At 44.6% G+C, this 13,468-nt stretch overlaps 1 protein-coding gene across 2 annotated transcripts in view; it reads right to left on the minus strand.

The window, feature by feature from the left end:
- wnt7bb (wingless-type MMTV integration site family, member 7Bb) overlaps positions 1-7,534 on the minus strand; it is a 55,295-nt gene extending 47,761 nt beyond the window's left edge. Inside the window, exon 1 of one of the 2 annotated variants that reach the window (XM_061822529.1) lies at positions 7,019-7,534. In XM_061822529.1, coding sequence (XP_061678513.1) covers positions 7,019-7,092 — 74 coding nt within the window. In that variant the 5' untranslated portion in view covers positions 7,093-7,534. Of the gene's footprint in view, positions 1-958; positions 1,045-7,018 lie in introns of those variants that run through there. The other variant, XM_061822530.1, reaches the window with a different exon arrangement.
- Positions 7,535-13,468: the final 5,934 nt, after the last annotated feature.

Below are 13,468 nucleotides of genomic sequence, written 5' to 3' on the forward strand. Positions count from 1 at the left end.
GGGGTCGCAGGTGCGCTGGAGTCCATCGCAGCTGACTTGACGGGCAAAAGGCATTCGTAGGGCACGTAAAACCAAAGCAGAAGCATGTTCGCACGTGCACCTATGGACAATTTAATATCGGCGTCATGTTTTTGGAACAAGATGCCAGGCTGGGCAAACTCCACGCAGGAGGCTCCAAGACAGGACCAGGTTTTGGGCTGCGACAGGAAGCCAGAGTACCCTTAGAAAAACCCACGCAAGGGCTAGTGAGAAGTTGCACAGATGAAGTTGGAGTCGAACTCGGAACCTCCGATGTGTGAGCCAGATGTGTTAACCACTACTCCACCGAGCTTTCCCCAAGAGGAAACTTGCGTAATCCAAATAAACAGCACGTTTATGGCTTTAATGTGCACGCCACAGTTTGGGCTGCGCTTGTGTGTGTGTGTGTGTGTGTGCAGTGAGCGGAGCCCACTTTTAACTTGGAAAAACCCCCAAAAACCACACATCTATTTTAGCAGCAGGTTTGGGGTCTTCGGGCAGCAGAGGAAGCGGGCAGAACGCGAGAAAAGGAAGAAAAAAAGAGCGAAAGAATGGCTCAGTAATTACTTTGGAAGCCCGGATCCTGCAGGGACGATTGCCGTTTAATTTCAATCCGCCGGGCATTAGGACGTCAATCAAATGATGAATATTTGGGATGATAAGGTCATAAGATAATAGCAATGAACTTTTTCCCCCACTCATTCTTCAACGTGGTTCATTTGTTCTTGAACATCTCTGCCACTCTGTGGCCAAAATGAAGCCGGCACGCAGAAGTTAGTGGAAATGTTCGAGAGCGAAATGTGTTTAAATTGAGGTTTCATTAGAAGAGCGCAAGTTCCCGTGATTAAAGTATCACACAAACGCAACCCCCGCAGCCCGCCCGGATGCGCGCGACGGAAGAGTTCATTAAGCGGCCGCCGCTCAATTGGCACCAACTTACAGGTAGCTGCCGCTGGTGAGGATGAGGAAGATCTGCGGGTAGTAGACTGACAGCAGAACACTGCGCGACGAGAACAGGATCATGATGACATGGAGGAGCGAAAGCGGCTCGGGCGCCTCACACGAGGATGATCAAGATGAGAAAATTCACTTTCAAAACGAAATAGTAGTGGAAGAAGCACTCCTCTGCTTTTAATTCCCAGTTTTGCCTTTAAAAAAAAAATACAGCTCCCGAGTCACGCTGCTCCGAGCTGCCGGGGCCGGGGTGGGCTCTGACATGTCTCCGCGGCGGCGGCGGTGGTGGTGGGTGATGCGTTCAGGGACCTCGCATGGCAGAAAAGTGACTGTGCGCACTCTGCTCCGCAGTCGCGGCTGCCATTGGGCGGCCGGAGACGGTTGCAGTCCGCCCACTTTGCCACGGTGGGACAATAGGAGGAGGTGGGGGGTGGGGGGTGACACTGATCCGAGGTTTCATTCATCAACCCACCGCACTCCTCTTTCCCTCTATCCCCCCCCCCCCAACCCCGACATCTCCCTCCCAAACGTCAACAAACACCGTCATCCCAGCTCCGTGCACGCAAAAAGAAAAAGAGGAAGGGGGGGATCAGAACTTTTTCTTTTTTTTTTTTTTTTTGGCAGGATGAGTCAGTCTGCATCCACAAGTTGGTGTTATGTGCAAGGTTTGGGTCAGAATATGACAAATATTCCCATATCACCGCTGTCTCGGGATCAAAAATAGCACAGACTTGCATCCTCTTGCTCAGATCCCACATTAAAGACCTTCTATAACAGGGGGTGCTCAAAGTGTGGCACGAGGGCAAACCCCATAACCAGTTTGTATTTTTATTCGTTACTATTTTGCCATAAATTGGTATTTTAACCAGTTTTTTTTTCCCCTGAAATTGATTAAAATGTGTGATTTTTCTATTTGTTCTATATGATTATGAAAATATAATTCACATTTTATTTATTGTAAACAGAAATGTCCAAAAATGCACTTGTTTAAGTGAAGGAGCATGAACATTACGTATTTTCCGCACTATAAGGCGCACCTTGAATGACGGGCCTATTTAAAAAAAAAAATAATAAAATAAAAATTCAAATATAATGCGCACCACATTATAAAGCAGATAGAATAGATGCTACAGTAGAGGCTGGAGTTGCGTTATGCATCCATTAGATGGAGCTGAAATAACGACTCAATATTGATCCATATATAAGGCGCACTGGATTATAAGGCGCACTGTCAGATTTTGGGAAAATTACAGGCTTATAGTGCGGAAAATATGGTACTTACAATATTTTCCATATGTCCAAGTATGTATGTACGTATGTTTGTATATATGTATAACAATGCTACTGGTTTGTCCCTTCTTTGTCCATTATTTTCACGTGATATTAACCAATTCGAAGTGTTGAAAAAAGGTTCACAAAAACTAATCCATGAAGGCTCTTTAACACTCGAACGCTCATTTTCAAAATGTGAAACTGTCGTGCTGCCTCTTTTCTCATTCTTTGGCATTTTTGTCTAGTTTTGTTTTATGTAAGAGAATGATGAAATCTTATTTATTTGCCAAGTATGTCAAAAACAGTGAATCTGTCTCCAGTAATTGGAGCCGCTCTCATAGGATTATATATATCTATTTTCAGTTTTTTCTGTGACAAATTATGCAGAGTCCTCGAGTAGTCTCGTAGAGCAGTTTGAAATGACGAATAAAGCGATAATCTGATATGGTGACCATTGTGCAAATGGCGCAGAGACTTTAAGAAATTAAAAACTGTTTAAAGTGGCGAATATTGCAGCAATCTTGAACAGTTTCAGTTGTGCAAATGATGCCGAAAAAGTAAAGCATCGGTTTTCGAATGTCCCCGTTTTTGAAAAAATAGTTTTTTGAACGACAATTTCAAGATTTTTTTTTTTTTGCTTCTGTTTTCCACCGAAAATCAGTACTCTAACGCCCCCAACAAAACCTGGATGGAAACAACATAATGCGCGCGGCGCAAGCAGCTGACCCACCCACGACGCGTTTTGTAATTGTCTATTAAAAAAAAAATTGGAAATGACATAACGCGTGTGGCGCAATCAGCGCACTTTTGTTATTCTGTGTAACGCAGACTCTGTACGCAGCCGTGTCCCGGTAATGACTGTTGTTTTTCCTCTCATCTCATTCTCATCATCTCGTATTAACCCCCAATCATGGCTCCAAAGAAGGCAAGTGGTGGTAGAAAGGCTTCTGGTCCTGAAAAACTAAAACTCTTCAACAAAGAATTGATAGCTGAATATGAATCTGGTGTGCGTGTTTCTGAGTCGCGACACTACACTCCCAGCCGAGCTTACTCTACAACTAAAGCGTACATTTTAAGCACAAAATAAAAATATTTCTTGAATTATTTTATTATATAAAGTATTTAAACTATGCATGTGTTTCTACTATGCAGTTTATTATCAGGAAAAGCTAAAAAATGCTTTAAAAACCCTTAATTTTTTAGGCTTGGAACGCATTATTCCTTTTTCCATTCATTGTAATGGGAAACATCGATTTGGATTTCGAACAGTTGACTTTTCGAACAGTTTTCTGGAACGGTTTGCGCTTTGAGAATCGAGGCGTCCCTGTATTTCTCAACTGTATGAGTAGCCAGTATTGGTCAGCAAAAGACAGTGTGACAAGACCGCAACAGTGAGTGTAAGAATGTGATAATCTGATTCTGAATATTGTATCATTTGTAAGGTTGGACACATTTATGTCGGCTTGTTTTGTTCAAATTGATTGCTATAATACTTCATTGTAGAAGAGAGACGTAAATTTGTAGACAGATTAATTGGACCCGAGTTTAATGCTTAGTTGTCTCGTTATTTTATTAATCCCGTATTTTACTATATTAATCAATGACCGCGTGAATAATTATTGATTTAGCAGATTGATTATTTTGCAAGGGTGGCTCAGCTGGTAAAGCGTTGGCCTCACAGTTCTGAGGTCCCGGGTTCAATTCCGGACCCCCTTGTGTAGAGTTTGCATGTTCTCTCCATGCCTGCGTGGGTTTTCTCCGGGCACTCCGGTTTCCTCCCACGTTCCAAAAAGATGGGACATTAATCGGACACTCTAAATTGCCCCGAGGTGTGATTGTGAGCGCGGGTGTTTGTCTCGATGTGCCCTGCGATTGGCTGGCGACCAGTTCAGAGTGTACGCCTCCTCCTGCCCGTTGACATTGGATAGGCTCCAGCACTCCCCGCGACCCTCGTGAGGATAAGGACAAGCAGCAAAGAAAATGGATGGATTATTTTGCAGCGGTGTTGTGTTGGTTTTATTGTGCAACATATTGTATGATACCAATCTAAACCATAATGGTTACTCTGTTATGCTTTCGTAGGATAATAAAATGGAACGCTGTAATTTGCATTCTTGTTGGGAGCGCTCTTGTCAAAATGTTTAAGGACTCAAGACAGGGAATTGAAATAGTTGGACGGATTTTCAAACCCCCCCCCCCCCCCCCGTGTGTGTGTGTGTGCGTGCGTGCGTGCGTTGCTATGGGCCCGTCAGTCACCACCTGCAGGCTCCAGTCGTCATAAATGAAGAGGGTACAATGAAAGATTTAGTGAGAGTAAAGGGATGGGAAGAATGAGCTAAATGGTCGGGCTCGGTAAACAGAGTAAGAGCCCCCCCCCTACACCCCCCCCCCCCCCGTCACCCATACACCCACCCACAACACAACACACGGCTCACGCTGTGTATTGGAAGTACACTGTCATGTGATACGAGCATCTGTGGAGCTTGAAGTGTGTGTCATGCTCCAATCCGCATGAGCCCCCCCCCCCCCCCCCACTTAAAAATGTATCCTACTACCTGGCAAGACACTCTCCACCAGCCACAACATTAGGTACACCTGCGCAAACAAACACCAGAGGATGCCGAGTCAGGATCCACCCAAACAGCCACACAGCCGTCCGTACGTGATTGCAATATGTATGTATGTACGGGTATATTTTTTGCAAAACTGCGGCGTGTGGCGGAGGATTTTGTGCTCACGTTTCACTTGGACGGCGGAGCAGCTGGTAAAGCGTTGGCCTCACAGTCCTGAGGACCCGGGTTCGATCCCGGCCCCGCCTGTGTGGAGTTTGCGTGTTCTCCCCCGTGCCTGCGTGGGTTTCCTCCCACATCCCAAAAACATGCAACATGAATTCGTCACTCTAAATTGCCCATAGGTGGGATTGCGAGTGCGGCTGTTTGTCTCCATGTGCCCTGCGATTGGCTGGCAGCCGGTTCAGGGTGTACCCGGCCTCCTGCCCTTTGACAGCTGGGATAGGCTCCATCACTCCCCCGTCACCCTCGTGAGGATAAGCGGCAAAAGAAAATGGAAAGATGGATTTGACTTGGACTAGAAAGGGCACGAAAGGTGGTTTTGCTCGCCAAACACACAAAATATAGCATCGAACTACACAAGTGGGTGAAAACGTCGATTTAAAAACAATCTGCTGAGCTAATGAATGAATAGAATTATGTAATTCTATACACCATAGTGCACGCATATGATTGCATTTGATCGAATTGAACTTTTTGGAGCAGCAAACCAGGTGTAAAATATAACTCGGGCAACTGAACTAATGAGCTAATGTGTTTGGGCTGCAGAAAGTGCATGCATAGAATTTATTGTCACTTTTTTTAGCACATGCCCACACATTTTTATGATAAGCACACAAATACTGATGACTATAAATGGAGAGTTGTATATATTTGTACTATAAAAGGTAAACACATGGGATTTAATGTCACTTGTGACATACGTCTCCACGTTTGAATTGTTGAACAAAAATACTGATAATATCTCAACATTATCATTTATGCTGTATAACGATTTTGAAATGTTAGGACATATTTTCACAAGAATCCTGGATTTTGACACCGATGATTTTCCTTCGCGGGGGGGATCTGGCCCCCCGGGCCTCGAGTTTGACACCTGTGCTCTAATCAGTTGCTCCACCGTGCCGCCCAAGAAAGTCGAATTCGTTTAAATTATATTTAATTGTCATTACTGTATATGTTGAAGTATAATGTTATCCAGTGTTATTTTTTTTATTACGATTATTAGCCAGTCCCTCACTGATCATGGAAGCTACGTCTAAGTTTCGACTACATCTCTTTTTGAATCAGTTTACCTCCTGAAATATTAATTACGGCCAACGTACTCTCTCATTTTGAAGGAATTTACCTCACGTGACATCTTTCCGGCTGACACGTCAAACGGCCAAAATATTGTGGCAGAGACCAAGGCTAAAATCTCAATTTAAGCCATTTCCTCTCTTTTCCTAACGGGTCTGCTTTTTGTCAAATGACTTAGAAGATGATTTGCCTTCGCGGGCCACGTAAAATCACGTGGCGGGCCGGATCCGGCCCCCGGGCCATGAGTTTGACACCTGCGGATTAAAGGGTAAATATCAAACCTTTACTTGGAAAAAAAAAATGTTCCTTTTAAGGTGTCTGTGCCCCTTTTGAGTCTTGGATTTGTGACATTTGGGACCCCCTATGTTCATTTTTGGTCCAAAACATGTCTCAGCTCACCTTTATTAGTTTACTTTTGTCGCTTTTGAGTGGTGTGTGTTGTACTTTGGTACCTACATCTTGTGTTCTTCCACATAGATGACAGGTTTCTAAATTACGGGGGACTTCTGCTTTTAGAGTGCAACAATCTACCCTCTTATTAAAGCACATTAGAGTGAACAATTTTTTTTTTTTTTTTAATTTTCTTTTCAGTGGCTCTTCACACTGTTGCGTGTTCTTCTAAAGTGAGCGGAGGCAGCGAGGGGAGAGATGAGGAGAGTTAAAGCTAAACAGGTAAAAACTCAGTCTGGGCCAATGGAATGTGGAAATACAACTCTGCTGTGGTGCTATTAAAGAAAAAAAAAAGAGAGAGGTATGCATGGCTGCAGACGGGAGCTGGAATGGTCGGGAATGACACGAAAAAAAGCAGGACTTAAAACCTTAATCATCGATTTGCTTCATAATGACGATAAGAGCAGCTGACTGAATGATCTGATTTAGTGACGTGTTGTTTGACCGCAACTCACCCGAGCCGGAGGTAGATGATGCCCAAACACAGGAACACGGGGTACAGGGTCCAGGTTCGGAGGGGCTTGTGCATGGTCGTTGCCACTCCGTTCGTGGGCCATGCACTGTACGTACTGGATGCGGAACCAGGAAAAATCTTGCGACCCCCTCCCCTAGACCCCCTACAGTTAGGCCTACTCACTAACCCTTCCACATGCGCGCAACGTGACTATGTCCCGCGGCGCCGAACTCGTATGCAACCCAGTCCATGGTGTGGTCTGGTCCCCGCCACACGTAAAAAAAAAAAATAAAAAATAAAAAAAGCAGGTGGACTGCTCCAAATTATATTAAAATGGTTTCTTCCGTAACCCTAATGAAGCATTCCTTGAGCACCTTTCTTTAAATTAACTCCATAGTGTCCCGGAGCCAGACAGGTAAGGTAAGCCTTGCGGGAGAGGTGCACGCCTTCCTCTTCTCCTCCAACCTCCGCCCTCCTCCTTCCACGCGTGGATATGCAGATAATAATGGGGCCGGGCTTGCTTTTCCTTTCTTTCCACGACGGCCTTGTTGCAACACAACAAAGTGATGATGCGAAATGATGCCTTTTATACGGACACAAAGAGAAAGGGGGGCCCCCTTTTTTTGTGTGTGTGTGTGTGTGTCCCTTTGCAAACGACGGGCTCGCGTTTGCGGCTTTTTTTTTTTTTTTGCGCGGCACAACAGCACGCCCCATAAACCTAAGGCGCAAGTGGAATGTCTCTTCCACAAAGCGGCAGCGTGACTAATCATAACAATAATGACTAATAATAACAAGGAAAAGAACGCAGAACTGGCGTCAGAGATGCGGGAGAAGTCGTTCAGGATGTGTCAGTCACGCTGATTGGTGATAAATTGCGCGCAAAGCGACATAAATTAAATTTAAGGGGGAAAGAAAAAAAAAAAACGTTCCCATCACTCGGGCTTGATTGTGGTTGAATTCTGAGCAGATGTGCACCAAGTCTAGAGTCCGCGTGGATACGTCACAAGACTCCCCCTGCTGACAAGCTTGGAAAGCGCGCTCACAAAAGCAATTAAAACCTCAACTCTCCCAAATATGCGAACGGCAAAGCGCTTCATGTGCAAACACCAGATTTTTGGACACTTTCGCATGCAATAACAGCCTGTCTCCTATTTAAGGCTAATGGCTGACATGCAATATGGCTGAGTAGAAGCTTGCGCATCTGCCTCAAATTTGAGAGGTTGTGGGTTTGAATCTGGAGTAGCCCGCTTCTCGCACGAAGACGAGATACACCTGCGCAATGCGTAATAAAAGCGCAGTATTAACACATTTTCCTTTACAAAGATACCAATGGCCAGTCGGCACTCATTTTCAATTTCTGTCGCCCTTGTTGTGTAGCTAAGCAATCATAAATACATCATTTTCTGAGCCGCTTATCCTCACGAGGGTCGTGGGAGTGCTGGAGTATGACTCTTTCATCTGAGGTACTTAATCTGATCCCTCTGAGCACATATCAAAACTCCCGTAATAGTTGTTGCACCCATCCATCCATTTTCGTTGCCGCTTATCCTCATGAAGGTCGCAGGGAGTGCTTGAGCACTTATCAAGACTCCTGTAATAGTTGTTGCATCTATCCATCCATTTTTTGCTGCTTATCCTCATGAAGGTCGCGGGGAGTGCTTGAGCACTTATCAAGATTCCCGGAATAGTTGTTGCATCCATCCATCCATCCATCCATTTTCTTTGCCGCTTATCCTCATGAGGGACGCGGGGAGTACTTGAGCACCGATCAAGACTCCCGTAATAGTTGTTGCATCATCCATCCATCCATCCATCCATTTTTTCCCGCTTATCCTCACAAGAGCCTATCCCAGCTGTCAACGGGCAGGAGGCAGGGGTACACCCTGAACTGGTCGCCAGCCAATCGCAGGGCACATGGAGACAGACAACAGTAGTTATTGCATTAATGTAATAATTTCTTGATGCTAAAATTGGTCCAGGCGACACGGTGGATCAGCTGGTAAAGCGTTGGCCTCACAGTTCTGAGGTCCCGGGTTCAATCCCGGATCCGCCTGTGTGGAGTTGGCATCTTCTCTCCGTGCCTGCGTGGGTTTTCCTCCGGCCACTCCGGTTTCCTCCCACATCCCAAAAACACTCAACATTAATTGGACACTCTAAATTGCACCTAGGTCTGATTATTAATGTGGCTCCTCCTGCCCGTTGACAGCTGCGATAGGCTCCAGTACTTCCCGCGTCACTTGTGAGAATAAGCGTCTATGAAAATGGATGGACTGATGGATAAAATTGGTCCAGTCAAATTCATTTATTTATGTATACTTTTAAAATACATTCAATCAACAAAATTAACTCATTCAAAATAGCTTAAATTACATTCAAATATTTCAAAGTGGGGAAAATATCCAATGAAAACTCTTTTTTAATCTCGCTCGCCCACCCCGTGATTCAAAAAGATCCAATAAAGGAACTCTTTTCATCATTCTGACTCATGTCGGAGTTCTGCACCAGTAGAAACCGCCGCAATTAACACGGTCTTCAATGAATTACTCTCTGATGGTTTTACGGCCCTCGCGTGACACGCAAATAGGACGGCACGTGTGCCAAATGTTGCGGTCGACCTGTGTACAAACCACTCCGCGTGTGTAGCGACGCGCAATTTTGGTTAACAATCCGCATTTTGGTGTCAGTAATATGATTCTCGGGTTTCCACGCGCACCTCAAAAGTATTCGTAAAAAAAAATAATAGTAATGTGAGGAATCACCCCCCCAGACCAGTAATAGTCTACCGCTCATCTGGCTTCTTTCCTCATCTGCCTGGAAAGGGGGGTGAGGGGGGGTGTGTGTGTGGGGGGGGGGGGTTAAGCAAGCCCACCCCCATGCTCGCACCGCTCCCCCGCCCTCTACCAAATTTTATTATGCTAGCATGGGTCCTTTGAAGCCGCTAGCGCCCGCATGTTTTCCACGAAAGAAAGTGCATGTGAAAAAGAAAAAAGGGAGGGCTTAGCATGCTGTAATAATGACGGCGTAAACTACAATTACAGACGCGAGCTATCTGCGCGCGGGGGCCACGAGAAACAGACACGACCGCAGCGGCCTTTTGTTTCAAGGCATCTCGCCGTTGCGGTTGTCGAGGCCTCTCCCTTCAAAACATGCCCCATCAAAATTCCAGACTTTTTTTTTTTTTTTTAAAGGAATAATCAAATGCAACGCGCGAGTCTGACGGCGACGTGTATTTGATGTCTGGCCTGTAAAAAGGCGACCTCGTTTGTCTTCGTAAGAACCTTGCGGTTTGTTTCATTCGATGTTTTAGATTCTCAGTGCGGTCTGCGCAATAATTTTATGTGAGGAATCACTAAATTAAAATTCAAACTGGGTGTAATGTTACACTGCCTTACACTTTTCTTTTAAATGCAGCATAGTACATTTGTCACACAAGTCAGTTGTATTTAATTTTAATCTACAATACATTTTCATTTCACTTTTAAGAACTGTTTTCATCCAATTCGGTATATTTTATTTGTTTATGTGCAATAACTATAAAATAAATCATTCATGTCTGTCGATATCAGCACACCACATAGAAGAGTGTCGTTAGCAACCCTGCTGAGTTTGAATGTTTAAAAAAAGTTATACTTCCAAAATTATGACAAATCAATAGTCTGCTATAAAACTTTGTGGGCATGGGTGGAAAATGAAAAATGAATGAATGAAATGGAAAAATGGATGCTATTTTGTCTAGCATATATATATATATATATAGAGATGTTTGAGCTGAAAAAATATATTCAGCTGCCGGAATATTTCCCACCGGGTCGAGAAGAGCTAGCGATTTGCTAGATCACATGCTAACAGGCTTTTAGCCTCTTCTATCCTGGCTAATTGTAGCCAATCGCAGATGCTAGCTAGATAGCTAGCTAACTAATAACTAAGAAACGCGAAGTTTCTCAGGATGTTGTGTATAATTGTATAATTGTGCCATCTGGGGACAGTACATTTTTGGGTGTAACTAGCTAGCTATCCATCCATTCATTTTCTGAGCTGCTTATCCTCGCAAGGGTCATGGGAGTGCTGGAGCCTATCCTGGCTAATCACAGCCGATCGCAGATGCTAGCTGGCTAGCTAACTAATAATAACTCAGAAACGCAAAATTTCTCAGCATGACTCCCGTTGTGTATAATTGTATAATTGGGCCATCTGGGGAGAATACACTTTTGGGGTGTCGGGTGTAGCTAGCTAGCTAGCTATCCATACATCCTATCCATCCATTTTCTGAGGTGCTTATCCTTGCAAGGGTCATGGGAGTGCTGGAACCTATCCTGGCTAATCGCAGCCAATCGCAGATGCTAGCTGGCTAGCTAACTAATAATAACTAAGAAATGCAAAATTTCTCAGGATGACTCCTGTTGTGTATAATTGTGCCATCTGGGGACAATACATTTTAGGGGTGTAGCGTGTAGCTAGTTAGCTAGCTATCCATTTTCTGAGCTGCTTATCCTCGCAAGGGTCATGGGAGTGCTGGAGCCTATCACGGCTAATCGCTGCCAATCGCAGATGCTAGCTGGCTAGCTACCGTACCAATAATAACTAAGAAACGCAAAATTTCTCAGGATGACTCCTGTTGTGAACAAAGGCGCTAATGTTCTTCGATAGTGGCGGTGAGTTGACTAAAGTGCCACGGCCGACGGCGAAGTGCGTCAACGGGGCCTATTTTAGCCGTGCCCCCCCCCAAAAATTTGGAAAACAGAAGTGGTGAAAAACTGTTTAACACTACAGTACATCTCACCAATTCACTACTACATAGTTCATTCTTTGTGCATGTTTTCAACAATTATCATCGAACATTTACAAACAAATCTTTGAATTCACTCCACAGAGTCTCTGATATTGGAGGTACTTGGAGTGAAAAGTTTTATAATCCCCTTATGAAAGAGTGATTTTTTTTTTTTTTTTTTTTTCTGTTGGGTTTTTTGCACGTCAGCATTATTTGTCACTCACTATTAGCGTTGCCGTCTTACTGTCCTCACGCACACACACATCAGCATTAAGACCGTCGCGCACGCCCAGCCGGCCCACGAACGCGACGCATATGCGCAAAGTCACAAATCAAAAGTGAAGCGCGAACACACACAGCGACGCAACACTCACACACTTGCACTGCAGCGCTTGGGTGGTACGCGGAGGATCCTGTGACACGCTGTTTATTTAATTTTAAAAAGCAGTGGCAGGGATGAGACCATCTGGGTCAGGAAGGACGTATCAGTCCAAGCGAGTCAGACGCCACATCGCCGCTCACGTCGCACGTCGCCACCCCCCGGGGGGCCCTTTGCGCTTGAAATATCTCTAAGGAGGTCGCCAGCGCTCACATTTCCGCAGTTCCGTTCAGCTTCACCTCTGCATGATTCATATTGCTAAACTCTGACTTGACAGCTATTTTACCCAATGCGCCGCGTTTCCACCAAGTGCTACGCTTCACCACGGTACATATCGAGCGCCATCCATCTTTTTCGGTAACATACAATAGTTAATACTAGTAAAATACTAATGGCAATATGCATCATGATTTCAGGCTTCAATGGCCATTGACGTCGTCCGCCTTCTGTTGTTTTTGCGCGTGTGTCCATCCCTCTCTTGACCACCAGAGGGCTGTATAATACGGAAGCTAAATCATTATCCTGAAGTAATATTAGAGGTTTTTGTTGTATTTCGTCGCCAATCTGTTAATGTTAAAAATATCCGTTGATTAAAAGAAAATTCCGGTGGTTTGGAGTAACAATGTATCCAATTGGTCATGTAATATGTACTTGATTTTGATAATGTGATGTTAAATCCTCTCTCATTTAATCGTGTTTTGAGAAGATTTGTATCGACTATTATGAATTTTCAGGTGTGACGCCATTTTCGCCGGTAAATGACTTCCGTGCGCGGATGTGATGTGTTACTGAACGCTCGTTACATACGACGAGCGGCGGAGCCCAGGGAGCGAGCCCATCAGACCCCGCCCGAAGAACCATCCAAATATTCAAAATTATTTACAGCCGCAGGTTCAAATCTGTATGGAAGTATTCCTCCGTCTTCCGGATCAACCGATACTGCTATTTCTTCATCAGATGAGGATGGTAACACGTCACGTCCGCGCACGTAGGTCATGTGACTCGCGAAAATTCGGAATTGTCGCTAAAAATCTTCTCAAAACACTATTAAATGAGAGAGGATTTAACATCACATTATCAAGATAGAGTACATATTACATGACCGATTGGATAAATTGTTACTCCAAACCACCGGAATTTTCCTTTAAAGGGTCACAACTACCACAATATTGACGCTATTTAGGTTCGCCCATCATTAGGGTTTTGCATTGTGTGTTAGCATTAAGCTAACCCCGCGAGGAGCCTCGCTTGCCTGTCTCTACCGGAACGTTCTATTGCGCTATTATTCGCTGTTAAGCTAGCTG

Source organism: Syngnathoides biaculeatus, chromosome 6 (assembly GCF_019802595.1).
Source record: "Syngnathoides biaculeatus isolate LvHL_M chromosome 6, ASM1980259v1, whole genome shotgun sequence".
In the NCBI taxonomy this organism is placed as follows: Eukaryota; Metazoa; Chordata; class Actinopteri; order Syngnathiformes; family Syngnathidae; genus Syngnathoides; species Syngnathoides biaculeatus.